At 46.8% G+C, this 16308-nt stretch overlaps 1 protein-coding gene across 2 annotated transcripts in view; it reads right to left on the bottom strand.

The window, feature by feature from the left end:
- Positions 1-739: 739 nt before the first annotated feature.
- LOC138805063 (low-density lipoprotein receptor-related protein 6) overlaps positions 740-16308 on the bottom strand; it is an 86646-nt gene continuing 71077 nt past the window's right edge. Inside the window, exon 23 of one of the 2 annotated variants that reach the window (XM_069989619.1) lies at positions 740-832. In XM_069989619.1, coding sequence (XP_069845720.1) covers positions 826-832 — 7 coding nt within the window. In that variant the 3' untranslated portion in view covers positions 740-825. Of the gene's footprint in view, positions 833-3973; positions 6593-16308 lie in introns of those variants that run through there. The other variant, XM_069989618.1, reaches the window with a different exon arrangement.

Here is a 16308-nt window from a genome sequence, read left to right on the forward strand (position 1 = left end):
GTCCATGAGGCTTTCTAGAAAGTGAGGTGTGTTCAGTGGGAGTGTGGCATGTTTTAAGAGGAGTCATGCTGGGTCTTTCCTGCTCCTCTCTCAAGGGGGACTTGGACCAGGGTCTCTGCTCACAACTAGAGACAGTATAGACACCCCCCCCCAAATAAAACCCACCCTGATCCAACCAAACCATTCACCACGGAGCCTGAGAGAAGTCTCTACTTGGGATGTTCCCTCCTGCTAGCCTCCTTCCTTCCTCGTTATCCAACCAAGTCCAGCCCAGCTCTGCAAGTTTATCCCTTCACTTTCCCCTGCGTGGTTTGCTCTTTCTGTCTCTGGTTGCACTGGGCCTTTCCTCAAGAATGCTCCCAAACTCCCAATGTAAAAACGTCTCTCCAGGAAGGAACGGGCTTGCTAGTGGACCAGAAACATCGATAAACAAGAATAGGTATAGCTTCATTCCGTAGACCTAATGCCAGGCCGACTTTTGACACAAGCCCAGCCCCAGTGCTTGGCTTATACACGGGTATGTGACCGAGTGTGGCCCCTGCTGCCTGTAGTCCCGACCAGCGCTCAAGAACCTGCTGTCACCTGTGACCTCTTGTCAAGATGAAGCGCCAGGAGCCAGTCTCCATCTCCTGCCTGAAACAGTAAATAACAAATGACCGTTTCCACCAGTCCTGCACGGGTGAGAGGCTGAGCCAGCCCAGGAACGCAGCTCCAGGGTGGAGAGCGCAGGGTGCGGAGCCCAGGGCACGGAGTGGCTGAAGTGTGCAGGGCGGTTGAGGAGAGGCATGCGGCCCCACGCAGATCAACATAGGGCCACGCGTGAGTTCAAATCCTGTAGTGCCAAAAGGAAGGAAAAAAAAAAAAAAAGCATTAACAGTTTCTCGAGGAGAAATGGCCAGTTTCTTAAAAAGTGAAGCATACACCGGGTGCCAGTGGCTCACACCTGTCTTCCCTGCTACTCAAGCGGTGATCTGAGGACTGTGGTTCAAAGCCAGCCCGGGCAGGAAAGCCTGTGAGATTCTTACTGCCATGGGCTAGCAAACACCTGTAGGTGCAGCTGTGACTCCAGCAGTAGAGTGCTAGCCAGTCTTGAGTGACAAAGCTCAGTACAGCACCCAGGCCCTGAGTTCAAGCCTCAGGTCTGACCAAAAAAAAAAGTCACTCTACTGAGTAAAAGCAGAACTGAAAGGATACATTGTATAAATTTATTAAACTTTAGAAAATGCAAACTCATCCACACTGAGAAAGGAAGCCACTGACCGTCTTGGGACAGGAAGGGGCGGACGAAGGCAGGCCCTGGGGTACTGAACTACTCACTGCCTCGACCATCTCCCTGTTACATGAGGACGTGTATCACCGTGTGTGTTCAATGCATGCCATGCACTGCATGCAAATTATAGCTCAATAAAGCTCTTAGACGTTTCTCCAAAATGACAGACATCTGTGCATCTGTGGAATCTGTCGCAAGCAGCCCGAACGCAGAACGGTATCAAGGCAGAAGGGAACAGTCGCTGCAGTCCTGCAGCACTCCGGACCTCCTTCCCATTATCGCCACAGCCAGCAGAACTTACCGCCCGGATGCCGAGTTCAGCAAGGACCCCGAGCTCAGCTCTGTAGAGGTGTCACCGCACGGTCTTACGCAGCGGAGCGACTCCACACCGTGACACCCAGCCTGGTGACAAAGGTCACCTGCAGCACAGCTCACCAGCCGTTCTGTTCCAACCACATTCCACCAGCACTGACTCGGGCAAGGGTCCTCCCCACCCCTCTCTAGGGCAGGACCTGAGTGAACACAAGCGACACAGCCAGGCCCCACCAGGCCGGAACTTGAGTCCTCCCGACATCATGGGAAGGGCAAGGGTTTTAACTTCTCACGAAGAAGGAAGAACACTTGTATTTTTCCAAAGTTTTATTATAAAAAAATCAACATTTCATTTGTTACAATTCAGCTTATTGTAATAATGAAAAAGGGTTTATACAAGGTCCTTTTGTACAGTTTATAATTAAAGCACTTATTTTACAAAAAGAGGGGAGTGAGGGAGACGAGGGATGACCAAATGTTGGCCATTATAATATAAATACATCCTTGCAAAGCACCATCGTACCCACGTCGATGTACAAGAAACACCAGCTGACATTAAGACACGACAAGTTAAAGCTTAGGAAACAATTTAAGAACACACAGGATAAACACCCGAAAGCACTGCCAGTTCCTTCACTTGTATGTAAGCCAGCCTGGCCCGACATCCTTCCTGATTCTCACATCCCTCACTAACCCTGTTAACAGCTCCACACGGCACTGGACCACATCACTCCTTGCTGTTTTCCTCTCAGTATCCAGACTCAGGCACCGACACAAACAGATGCACATTTCCACCTCACCATCTTGTCTCTGGGAAAGACAAACCTCAGACAGAGAGTAAGCAGAAAAAGCACGTGGTCTCAAAGTACTCTCTGTACTTGAGCAAAGGGCATGTTCTATCTAGGAATCTTTTTCAGCAATCAACAGTTTTCAAATGGCTATGAAAGGGTAAATCTCACCTCAGGCGAAGGACGAGAGCAGAGCCAGGAATCTCTGATTCTAAATCATTAATATAGGGTGCAGGTGACTCACACCTGTGATCCTAGCTACGCAGGAAGCTGAGATATGAGGATTGTGGTTTGAAGCCAGCCTGGGCAGAAGTCTCTGAGACTCTCATCTCCAATAACCAGCAAAAAGTCAGAAGTAGAGCTGTGGCTTAAGTGGTAGAATGCCAGCCTTGAGTAAAAAAGCTCAGGGACAGCACTCAGGTCCTGAGTTTAAGCCCCAATACTAGACCCCCATCTCCCCCGTCCCCAGCCTAAGTCATCACAATAAACCCAAGAATCCCCACCCTCATTTAGGTACCGAGTTAGTCTAATCTGTAGAACCCAACCACAGAGAAGTGTCCTGAGAACAATACTCACATCAGTGTTTCAAATTACATAATTTTGTGTCTTAAGATCCAATATCCTCTACTCTTAAAACTAAGAAGGTCAAAAGCCACATTCTGAGACTATTGTGAAAGTATATGATCCTAGAGGTCAGAAACTGGGAGCTGGATGCCAGTGGCTCACGCCTATACTCACTCAGGAGGCTGAGATCTGATTGCCAGTCGGAAGCCAGCCCAAGCAAAAGAAGTCCATGAGACTCATCTCTAGTTAACTACCAAAAACAAAAACAAAAAAACAAAAAAAAAAGAAAAACTGAAGTAGAACTGTGGCTAAAGTGGTAGAGCACTGACTTTGAGCAAAAGAAGTTCAGGTTAGCCCCAGGAAAGGTACAAAGAAAGAAAGAAAGAAAGAAAAAGAATGCTATTACGATTTAAACAACAGTCATTTATCTGTACCTAGTGTAGTCTCTGAGGTCAAAACGCTAACATTCTCCTATCCACCCTGTGAGCACTATTATTTAGGGGTGTGAAAACCCCCAGATTTTTCTTTCTGAATAAGAAATAAAAGGATTGGTTCTGATCTATGCAAGGAAAAAGACGCTCCCTCAAAAGCGAGGGCTGCGTAAAACATGTGTGGCTACCTTGCACTTTAACCAAATGATTGATACTGGGGTATTTAGTTTTTACGAGACAGTCTTACAAACACAGCCCATGCTGACCCAGAACTTGCTATGTGGCCCAGGTTGGCATTAAAACTCTCACGATCCTCCTGCCTTCCACATAACTGTAGCGACCATCGCAACTGAGCTTAATATGCACTTCAGTCATCAGTAAAATTTTACTGCTTTTAGCCAGGCACCAGTGGCTCATTCCTGTAATCTTGGGGACCGTGGTTTGAAGCTAGCTGGGCAGGAAAGTCTGTGAGACTCTTATGTCCAATAAACTATCAAAAAAAAAAAAACAAAAAAAAAACTGGGAAAGCTGTGGCTCAAGCGGTGAGGTGCTAGGCCTAAGCAAAGGAAGCTCACGGACAGCATCCAGGCCCTGAATTCAATCCCCAGGACCAACTGGCACAAAAAAATAAAAATAAAAATAAAAATAAACAAACTGCTTTTGCGCTTACTTGGCCCACATCAGATGAAAACAGGGTCTTCATTCCTAAAGTCCCATTGTGCCTTTACAATAGTTTTCCTCAAACTTACGAAAAGAATCCCATATTGCTTGGTGGTAAACTTACTGGGTATTTTTATGTTAAAATAGAAACAGCTCTGGAATCTTCTGCTCAACAGTTGCCACTGGTGATGCGGCAAGTGCTAAACACAAACTAAAATTTCATGGAAATCTTTTTTCTCCCCCTAAGCTTAGCTGTGCATCTGGCCTGAGGATCAAGAGGTCCTTCCCCCATCTGAGAAATACTCTCAGCCATGAAGGAACGCCTCTCAACACGGCAGAGAGGATGCTGACTGAGCCAGCACCTCTCCGCGGAGTGCTTTGTCGTCACCATGGTCTAACTCCTTGGGCTGAGACAAGGCGGCTCTTATTTCACTACAGTGCAAGTTCTCACAGTGGAAGCCCACCAGATAAAGATGCACACGACACTGTAAACACAAGAATTCTCAAGCCCCAAGTGGCACCCAGTGATTGCTAAACTTCACCTTCATGTATGCGTCACATGCCGCTGTCTACCATGGGACCGGGGCCACGTCAGTCTTGTGTAGACTGGGGACACTTTGTTCCAACAAGAGGAAGAGTTCCTGCTTGTCAGAGTGAAAGGTGAGTCACTGACGGGTATCATTCGCTCACAGGCGAAAACAAGTGTACCTGATAAGCTGCTCCAACCCTCACTGTTGCCAGAACTCTGTCCTCTCTTCTGTGGAACCCACCAGCCTAATAATACCCAAGGGCCTCATCAAGACAGCAACAACAATAACAAATCAATAACTGAACACAATGTATTAAAGCAAGAACACACCAGATTAAAAACAGTATTAGCAGTGAGAAGGGGCTGGGCCTGGGACGGGCAGCAGAGCAGGGGCTCCAGCAGCCCCCATGCCACACAAGGCAGGGCAGGCAGGACACACAGATGTCCCCACCTACCCCCTTCTGACAGGTGAGGAATTCACACTGAGCCTGCTCCTCTGCTCCCTACACTCATGCTGTCTTAATCCACAAAGGATAAGAGAGTACGTACGTACACACACACGCACGCACACACACGCACACACACACACACGCACGCACACACACGCGCACACACACGCACGCACACACACACGCACACACCACGCAAGGGGATTGGAAGAATAATCTGACCAACCTGACATTCACAGTGGGTAACAGGAAGAAAGATAGAAAACTCAGGTCGCACATTAGAGGAGGTATGTATGTAGATATCATTCTGAAGAAAAAAAAAAACACATGAAGAACATGAAAATATCACAATCAATATAGGAAAAACCTAGTGATAACAATTTTTTTAAAAGATTGTCTCTAACCAGAACATATGTAAAGTGTTTTACTCAAAATTCATATGTGAAGATGATTTCATATTGTGATGCCATATGCTACAGGATTCATCTACAAGAGAACGTAACGCTCAGGTCTGTAAATCTGAAACACTGTCTGCATATACTGTAGATATTCTAATGAGCACGAAAACAATCCTGGAAGTACTGAAGATCAATAATATGGCTAATTTTTTATCACTATGCAAAAACAGCAGTCAAACGGAAGGGCCGAGCCCAGTGATGGCTGGGGGCTAGTCCACCAGCTTTGGAGAGCTGGGGCAGGGGACAGCAGACTCAGGCTGCCAAACTTTCTGACATGATCTCTCCCACCGCAATAAAGCCCAGGACAGATCACTGTCAGGTATCTACGTTCCTTCCTAAAACTATCAGGAGTCACAAAATGAAGCCCTTTGTTCAAGGTTAACAGTAATGCTGTTTTGTTTTCCTTCTGTGAATTCTTGTTGACCCTCAACTGTGTGTCAACCTGAGACTATCTGGTTATTTCCAAGTATCGCTGGGTGAACTTAATTTCTTCTTTCTTCCTTTTTGGTATCGATGTGGCCCAGACACTCCTGAGCAGCGGTGCCGTTACTAGCCCTGCTTCCTCTGTACGCTGTCATTTCACTGGGTTTAAGGCATGCTTTGTGTATTTAGTTTGCAAAAATAAAACTTTTAGTACAAATTTATTTTTTGTACAAACTTTTATGGCACAAGCAGCAAATGTGCTGTTTTAAGAAAATATATAAATATCCTTTTCTTCTGTACAAATATCTTCAGCATTCCCTAGCCCCTTTATAAAGTTAACTGTACACGACGCTGCTCATCCCCACTCGGGTCTCCACCGGGCGAGGGGTCCGAGACGGCTCTGCTCAGGAGGAGTCCGTGCAGGGCGAGGGTGGCGGTGGGTAGAGGTGATGCGAGTAGCTCCGCTCAGTGTATGGAGACGGCGGGCAGCTCTCACAGTTCTCCTCCGCTGACAAGTACTGGCTTCGGGGCGTGGGGGGAGGAGGGGCGGGCTCCGAGTCGTAGTTCAAATCACTGGTGTAGCCCTTGGCTGTGGCTGCGGAGGCCACAGAGGCCACTCTGCGGCTGGGAGCACAGTCGCTGTCGCAGACGTCGGTGCTGCAGGGCGTGGTGGGGGGCGCAAAGTGCCGGTAGCTGTAGGGCCGGTAGCTGGAAGACAGAGTTCCTGTTATATAAACCAGCCTGCCTTCTCGGACCCCAGGGGTGCTGGGCAGAGGAAGGGAGCCCAGCATCACACTCGTGACCACAACGTGGTCCCTGGCAGCAAGTGAAAATGGATGGGACAGAGGTGGACACAACCTGGCGACGCCGCTGCGTCTGCAGCTGGGCTGTACTTCAAAATGGAAAAGGAGTACTCGAAGTTGTTCTGGGGCCGGGTATGTACCAGGGCTGCAGCTTGTGCGTCGCACCCGAGGACCAAAGCAAGAGCACAGGTGTGCCACAGAGCTACATCCCCCGTTCTAGGTTTACAGACAGATCTCTCCACAGCTGCAGTAGCTAGGAATACAGGTGCGAGCCGCTGGTGTCCAGCTATATGGCAAAAATCACCTTATTTCATTATACATCTATGTATTATATATGCTGTATATAATGTATGGTTTGTATATAAGAGTTCCCACTAAACAAGGGCACCACAAGAGAAGGGGCAAGAAGAAAAGGGGCAGGGACTCAAACGCCGCCTCTGACAGGGAGCACCTGACACGGAACTCGGGGGTACACACTCTGCTCGCCTCGGGAGACATGGCTGCCAGAAGCCCCGAAGTGAGCAGGCCTATGTGCTGAGCAGCTTTTCAAGGCTTTGCAAATATCAATACCGACATGTTCTCAAGTTTCCCCACCTAGCCTTTAAACGGCCAAATATTCAGATCAGAAGTCTCAACAAATGAAACAAACTAACTTGAGACATGGGAAATGGTTACACAGAATTGTTTCTAATTAAATTATGTTTATTTTGCTCGGTTTTTTTAAAACGTGAATTAACTTTTTAAAATGAAAATGTATTATTGAAATAAACTCCAGGAAATGGAAACAAGAGGTTTTTTTTCTTTGTTGAGGTTTTTGTTTTCTTTAGTTTGTTCTGTCTTTGAGGGGGCATGGGGGTCAGAGAAATGGAGGGACAAGGGGTGAACAAACGCAGCAGTGGTACTCACTGGACACGATGTGGAGAACGAACCATACAGCTTGTGGATGGGATGGGAGGGAAAGAGAGAGAGCAAGGGAAGGGGGCACATTGTCCAAAAAGAAACGTGCTCTTTACCTGACTTACATAACTGTCATCCCTCTGCACATCACTATCACCTTTACAGTAACAATAAAAAAAAAAAAAAAAAACCTTGGGCTGGGAAGATGGCTCAGTGGTAGAGCGCTTGCCTTGCATGCCTGAGGCCCTGGGTTCGATTCCTCAGCACCACATAAGCAAAAGGAAAAAAGCCGGAAGTGGCGCTGTGGCTCAAGTGGTAGAGCGCTAGCCTTGAGCTGAAGAGCTGAGGGACAGCGCCCAGGCCCAGAGTTCAGCCCCATGACCGGACCAAAAAAAAAAAACAAAAAAAAACCTTAAGAAAATAAAATAAAATTTTAAATCCTGTTTTCTATTTTCAGGCTTTAACAAATGTGGCAAGGAAAGTGGCCTTATGGTAACTCATGAAAACAAAAGTATCACCCTCAACGGAAAGGAGAATTGCCAACAACACAAAGTACTTTCTACTTTGTCCTAGGCAAAGGCACCACACTACCAGTGCTCGGCAACTCGGAACACCGCACAGCGGTAGCAGCTGCAGGGCACCATGCTACACTTCTGCTGCTTTCTGAAGTCACACGGAACAGCAGTACGATGGTAAGTCTCCAATGTGCCCTGTGGGTGTGTATGTGCCTGGATGCACAATCACCAGGCTAGAACACAGGCACACCTGACGCTTGGGTGTGCAATCACACTTCACTTAGTGAGACCTGTTTATTCCATCTTTTGCTCTGTTGACAGCAACACACAGAGCCAAAAGCAGACTTTCTTCTCCTGACTTCTCAAAATTTCTGTGTTTAGCAGTTCTCAATTCCCTAAGAATATTTTATTCTTAGAAAATCAATCACACTTAACCTGAACAACAACCCATTGTAGAACTGGTCACGAGGACAGGCTGCCAACCCACAGAAACAGCCAAAAACTAGTACTAGATTACATCACACCAAGAGTCACCATTAACTCTTTTAAAAAGATAATACAACATGGTTTCTTTCTTTCTTTCTTTTTTTTTTTGTTGGTCATGGGGCTTGAACTCTGGGCCTGGGCGCTGTCCCTCAGCTCTTCAGCTCAAGGCGAGCGCTCTACCACTTGAGCTACAGCGCCACTTCTGTTTTTCTGGTGGTTTATTGGAGATAGGAGTTTCACGGTCTCTCCTGCCGGGCTGGCTTTGAACCGCGATCCTCAGATCTCAGCCTCCTGAGTAGCTAGGATTACAGGCGTGAGCCACCAGCGCCCGGCCAACATGGTTTCTTTCTGTTGTTATCGTGGGTGGTGAGCTTTGTGTTTACTTTTTTTTTCTCTTGGGGGGGTTAAATGAGGGTAGTACAGAAAGGGAAGGAGGGAGGGTGAACAAAAAATGTAGTCACGCTACTCAGCACACACTACAGGGAGAATGATGTGTATAACTTGTGGGTAAGGAAAGAGGAGGAAAATTGGGGAAAGAAGGAAGGGGTGACATTGTCCAAAAAGAAATGTACTCATTATCTGTCTTATGAGATGGTAGCCCCTCTGTACCATCATACTAATAGTAACAATAAAATTACTTTTAAAATATAGACTGCAGCTGGGCACCAGTAGCTCAAGTCTGTAATCGTATCTACTCAGGAGGCTGAGATCTAGATACTACAGCATGAAACCAGCCCAAGCAGGAAAGTCTATGAGACACTTATCTCCAACGAACCACCAAAATGTTGAGGTGGAGCTGTGACTCAAGTGGTAGAGCTCTGGCCTTGAGCAAAGAAGTTCAGGGACAGGTCCAGGCCTGAGTTTAAACCCCAGGACTGGCTCCACAAAAAAAGAGAATCAGGAAGCTGAAACAAGATGGTGGGTGACTAGGGGAGAGGGTAAATGAATGAGATGGGGCAAATACAGCAAGAATACTAATGTATCTATGTGATTAACGAGTCTGGGGAAGGAGACAGATGGACAGGGGAAGGAAGGTGGACACGGTGAATGATGGAGAAGCACTTGAATAAACACATTAAATCCTAACACCCTTATACAAACTCCAAAAAAATAATAGTAAGAAAATTTGTGGGAGGGACAACAGCACAGCTCCTGCGCCCTGACTACTGACCTGGAAACACCAGCCTCAGGTATGGGAAACTATCCTCTATACACCTGAACTTCAGCAGTTCACAGGCAAAGAGCACAGCCCAGATGTGTGCATTTCCTCCAGCCCAGAGGTAGAATGTGATGCCTATACACCAGGACTTCACTGGGCCCCAGGTAGAATACCTCCCCTGTGTCTGGAGTTCACAATGCCCATCACAGAATACCATCGCGGTACCCCCAGACAACATGAAGTTCAACGTTGACAGTACGGTTCTGCAGGACCACAGAAGGCATCCAAACCCACCAGGGAACACATTGTCTGAGAGCCGACTCAAACCACATTTAAAACTGGGGCTCAAACAAGCACATGCTGGAGTATCTACCCTTAAGCCTCTTGATCACACTAAGCACACATACAGAACACCCCTGCCCACGTCTCTGTAGTTCAGCAAGACCACAGCTGGAATATCCCCTGAATATGGCTGTAATCACCAAGCCCACAGGAGGAGCACCACAGTCAGCACTCACACTTCACAGGAGGAGCACCACAGTCAGCACTCACACTTCACGGGAGGAGCACCCACAGTCAGCACTCACACTTCACAGGAGGAGCACCAGTCAGCACTCACACTTCACAAGAGGAGCACCCACAGTCAGCACTCACACTTCACAGGAGGAGCACCAATCAGCACTCACACTTCACAGGAGGAGCACCACAGTCAGCACTCACACTTCACAGGAGGAGCACCCACAGTCAGCACTCACACTTCACAGGAGGAGCACCAGTCAGCACTCACACTTCACAAGAGGAGCACCCACAGTCAGCACTCACACTTCACGGGAGGAGCACCCACAGTCAGCACTCACACTTCACAAGAGGAGCACCAGTCAGCACTCACACTTCATGGGAGGAGCACCACAGTCAGCACTCACACTTCACAAGAGGAGCACCAGTCAGCACTCACACTTCACAGGAGGAGCACCAGTCAGCACTCACACTTCACAAGAGGAGCACCAGTCAGCACTCACACTTCACGGGAGGAGCACCCACAGTCAGCACTCACACTTCACAAGAGGAGCACCCACAGTCAGCACTCACACTTCACAAGAGGAGCACCAGTCAGCACTCACACTTCATGGGAGGAGCATCACAGTCAGCACTCACACTTCACGGGAGGAGCACCCACAGTCAGCACTCACACTTTACAGGAGGAGCACAACAGCACTCACACTTCACGGGAAGAGCACCAGTCAGCACTCACACTTCACGGGAGGAGCACCACAGTCAGCACTCACACTTCACAAGAGGAGCACCAGTCAGCACTCACACTTCACGGGAGGAGCACCAGTCAGCACTCACACTTCATGGGAGGAGCACCCACAGTCAGCACTCACACTTCACGGGAGGAGCACCACAGTCAGCACTCACACTTCACGGGAAGAGCACCCACAGTCAGCACTCACACTTCACGGGAAGAGCACCAGTCAGCACTCACACTTCACGGGAGGAGCACCCACAGTCAGCACTCACACTTCACGGGAGGAGCACCACGGTCAGCACTCACACTTCATGGGAGGAGCACCCACAGTCTGCACTCATACTTCACGGGAGGAGCACCAGTCAGCACTCACACTTCACAGGAAGAGCACCAGTCAGCACGCACACTTCACAGGAAGAGCACCAGTCAGCACGCACACTTCAGCTGGCACGCCGTTCCATCTGGAATTCACAGAGCCTGTCATTTCAGCACCCTCACCCACCCATCTGGAGAACAGCAAGCGCACACATGGAATGTTTCCTGGTCTATGCAGCCCCCTCACAGATGGACTTCATCAAACACAACACCGTTTTCTCTAGATTTTGCTCCACCAGTAAAATACAATGGTTAACAGTCTAGTGGTGGCTCACACCTGGTAATCTCAGCTATTTGGGAGGCTGAGATCTGAGGATCATGGTTTAAAGCCAGCCCAGGCAGGAACGCCCACAAGACCTTTCTCTCCAATTAAAACACAAAAACCTGAAAGGGGAGCTGTGACTTAAATGATGAGGTGCTAGCCTTGAGCTTAAACACAAGCTCAGGGACAGAATTCAGGCAACTGGAATTCTAGCACCTAGCTTTCTGGAGGGCAGTGTAGACACAAGCAGAAATGCACACCTAGGAATCCACACCTCGCCACGCACACAGAAGGCACACGACTGCCAACAAACACAAGAATCAACACACATGGAATACCCTCACCCATTTCCTGCGGAAGTGGGAATTCCATCAACTGGAATACAGTCACTCACTGCAGAGATCGGTCAGCGCACCTGTGGAGTACCACCCTCTTTGGGGCCCTTCTCAGCATCCTCACAGTGGAATACAAGTATACACACATCTATACTTCCTCGTGCATCTCGTGCATTACCCAGGTCATGTTTGGAATAACAGCATATGCACCTGATGCTCACATCTGAAAGATCAGCAGATGAGCGTGGAGATCGATACACATGTAGAATACCATCGACTGCCCCCCTTCCAGCATTACCATATGTGGAATATCAACCTTAATGAATCTGCAAGTCACTGAGAGCACACAAAAATACCATCATCTATAACCACTCCATCAGTCCAATAAGGAGTGCAGTCCACCATCTTCTGTGGAAATTATAATGCCAGCGCACCTGTGGAATACCATCCTCATCTGGAGACCTTTTAGCATCCTCACAATTGGAATATCATCATATACACATCTAGACTTCATCGAGCCTTGATATGGAATACCTTCGCATATACTGTGGGAGTTTACCCAGCTAATGTTTGGAAGACAATGGCATATGCACCTGGAATACCAGCACCTGAGTACAGGGATCAACATATATGTAGAATACCATTACTAACCCTATAGCACTCAGCATTGCCAAAGTTGCAATACAGAAATAGCACAACTGGAATACCATCCTGAATATAGCAGGAATTCACCAGGCCAACACAGGTGCACTTCAACAAGCCTAATATGGAACAACATCACCATTTTTTTCTGGAATTTACAAAGCATACCCTTGGAATACAGTCACATACTCGAGGAACACACATATGGAATACCATCCTATCTTGGATCTTTTCAAATACCTCACCCTTGGAATATAATTGAGAATATACATCTGAACTTCTTCAAGCCCAGGTCTGGAATACAGCCCCAATTAATGGGAATTTCTCCTGCTCACCCTTGGAATACACTGGCGTATGGACCTGGAGTGGCTGAGTTCACACGTGGATACCTGCACCTAGACATCTAGACATCAACCAAGACACAAGGAATTACAACACCTACACATCCAGACCTCACCAAGCATTCACATGGAGTACCAGCAGCTAGGAATACAGGTACGTATCAGCATAGCTGTGGAATACCATTGACTACGCCTCCAGCATTTAGCACAGCCAGGATTGAAATACCATCGCCAGCATCTCTAGAGTACGGCAATACCACAATTGGAGTATCATCCTGAAAGAGTCTGCAATTCACTGAGACCACACAGAAATACCATCACCTGGGATCACTACTTCATCAGCCCAATGTGGAATACCATCACCATCTCCTGTGGAAATTATAATGCCCTCAACTGGAATACAATCCCCTATCTGAGTGATTATCCAGTGTCAATGTGATAGATCATCCTGTTTTGTCCTTTTTCAGCAACCTCAGAGTTTCTAAACACAATTATAAACACATCTAGACTTGGTCCAGCCTTGGATGGAGTATCATCACCAATCTAGTGGAGTTCTTCCAGATCATGGTTGGAATACAATGGGATATGTACCTGGAGCTCAGGTGTGGGATATCTGCATCTAGGTATGTGAATGTCAACCAAGACACAAGGGAACTGCAATGCTTACTCATCCAAAGATAACCATGCACACACACGGAGTACAAGAAGCTACAAGTACATAGAGTAACACAGACGTGGAATACCATCAGTCATATGCCTGCAGTATTCAGCAAGGCCAGAGTTGGAATACATTGACTACACCTGCAGAATTCAGGATCACTATTTTATCAGCCCAATATGGAATACCATACCACCATGTCCTGTGGAAAACATAATGCCATCAATTGGAATACAATTCCTACCCAAGTGGATATTACCCAGCACACATAAGGAGTATCATTTTCTCTTTTGGAGCCTTTTCTGCATCTTCGCAGCTGGAATACAATTATACACGTTATCTAGACTTCCTCAAACCTTGGATGGAATACCTTACATACAAAGGGAGTTCTGCCAGTTCTTGTTTGGAATACAGTGGCGTATGTAGCAGGAACTCACACTGGAGTATCAGCACCCAAGTACAGGGATCAACACACATGTACAATACCATCAACTAGGTCCTAACATTCAGAAAGACCAGGCGGAATAACATCACCAGTGCAACTTAACACAATTGGAATATTACCCTCTGAATATGGCTGAAATCCACCAAAATACATGGAAAATATCATCACTAATGAATCTGCTCTGTACTAAGTCTGGTAAGGAATACCATCCCCTTGTCATATGGAAACTACAGCGTCCGTGTTCGGAATACAATCACCTACCCATCAATGAGCAGGTAGAACATCCTCTTCTTTGATCTTTTTAGCAACCACACACTTGGAATATAATCATATAAACATCTGGAGACTCTCCAGCCCACATCTGGAATACCATTACCTATAAATCTGCAGTCCATCCTGCTCATCCAGTGTGTATGCACCTGGCTTTCCCAGAGTAGCCATTTGGAATATCAGTATCTGGGCCTCTGGATGTCAAACAAGACACAAGTACATTTGTAATACCAACCCATCTAGACATCAATCAGCAAGCACATACAGAACACTAAACAGCTACAAATACAGAGTAATACCGATGCACATTACCATTAACCAACCCTATATTCAGCATTGCCAAAGTTGGAATATAGAAATATCACAATTGTAATACCATCCTGAATATGCTAGAATTCACCAAGCCAACAGAAGTAATACCACTGTCAATACATCAGCACTTCAACAAGCCTAATATGGAATTAATATCATTTTATCTGGAATTTACAAAGCCTATCTTTGGAATATAGTCACCTAACTCAACTGGACCTTTGGAAAACCATCCTATCTTGAGTTTTTTCAATCACTTCACCCTTGGAATACAACAGCGCACACACCTGGACTTCTTCGAGCCCAGGTCTGGAATACTAGCGCCTATCAATTGGGGATTTCCCCTGCTCACCATCTGAATACAATGCTGTATGCACCTGGAGTGATAGAGTTCACACATAGAATACCTGCCCCTAGATATCCAGACATCTACCAAGACACAATACAATTCTGGTTCTCATACAGCACACACAGGGAATACGACCAGCTATGGAAGTGATCAACACACATACAGAAAACCATCAGCTACACCTCCAACAATCAAAAAGGCCGGAGTGGGAATGCTGTCACCATCACCTCTGGAGTACAGCAATATCACATCTGGAATACCAGCTGAAAGAGTCTGTAATTCACCAAGAGCACACAGGAACACCACTACTTCATCAGCCAATGTGGAAATTATAATACCCTTGACTGGAATACAATCACTACCTGAGTGGAGATTAGCAAGCTCACATGTGGAGTATCATTTTTTTTTTTTGGTTGGCTGTAGGGCTTGAACTCTGGGCCTGGGCGCTGTCCCTCAGCTCTTCAGCTCAAGGGGAGCACTCTACCACTTGAGCCACCACAGCACTACTTCCGGTGTTCTGAGTGGTTTATTGGAAATAAAGAGTCTCACAGACTTTTCCTGCCCAGGCTGGCTTTGAACTGCGATCCTCAGATCTCAGCCTCCTGGGATTACAGGTGTGAGCCACCAGTTCCCGGCTGGAGTATAATTTTTCTGAGGCTTTTTCAATATCCTCACAGATTGATTTCAGTATTATCACACATCTAGACTTCCTCAAGCCTCAGTCTAGAATACCATTGCATATATCATGGAAATTCTGGCAGTTCGTGTTTGGAATACAATGGTATATGCAGCTAGAGCTCACATTTGGAATAGTAGCACCCAAAACAGGGATTGATACACGTATGGATTACCATCAACCACTCCTATAGCCTTCACCATCACCAAGGTTGAAATACAGAAATATCACGACTGGGACTGGGAATGTGGCTCAGTGATAGAGTGCTAACCTAGCATTGCATGAAGGCCTGGGTTCGATTCCTCAGCACCACATACACAGAAAAGGCTGGAAGTGGCACTGTGGCTCAAGTTGTAGAGTGCTAGCCTTGAGCACAGAGAGGCTCAGGGTCAGCGCCCAGGCCCTGAGTTTAAGCCCCAGGACTGGCAAAAAAAGAAAGAAAGAAAAGAAATATCACAACTGGAATACCATCCTGAATAAGCTAGAATTCACCAAGCCAACAGAAGCAATACCAGTCAACACATCATCACTTCAAACAAGCATAATTTGAAATTGATGCTGTATTCTGGAATTTACAAAGCCTACTGTTGGAATACAGTCACCTTCTTAACTGGACCTTTGGAATAGCATCCTATCGTGGAGTCTTTTCAATC

This window comes from Dipodomys merriami, unplaced genomic scaffold (assembly GCF_024711535.1).
Source record: "Dipodomys merriami isolate MVZ:Mamm:240054 unplaced genomic scaffold, mDipMer1.0.p SCAF_384, whole genome shotgun sequence".
NCBI lineage: Eukaryota > Metazoa > Chordata > Mammalia > Rodentia > Heteromyidae > Dipodomys > Dipodomys merriami.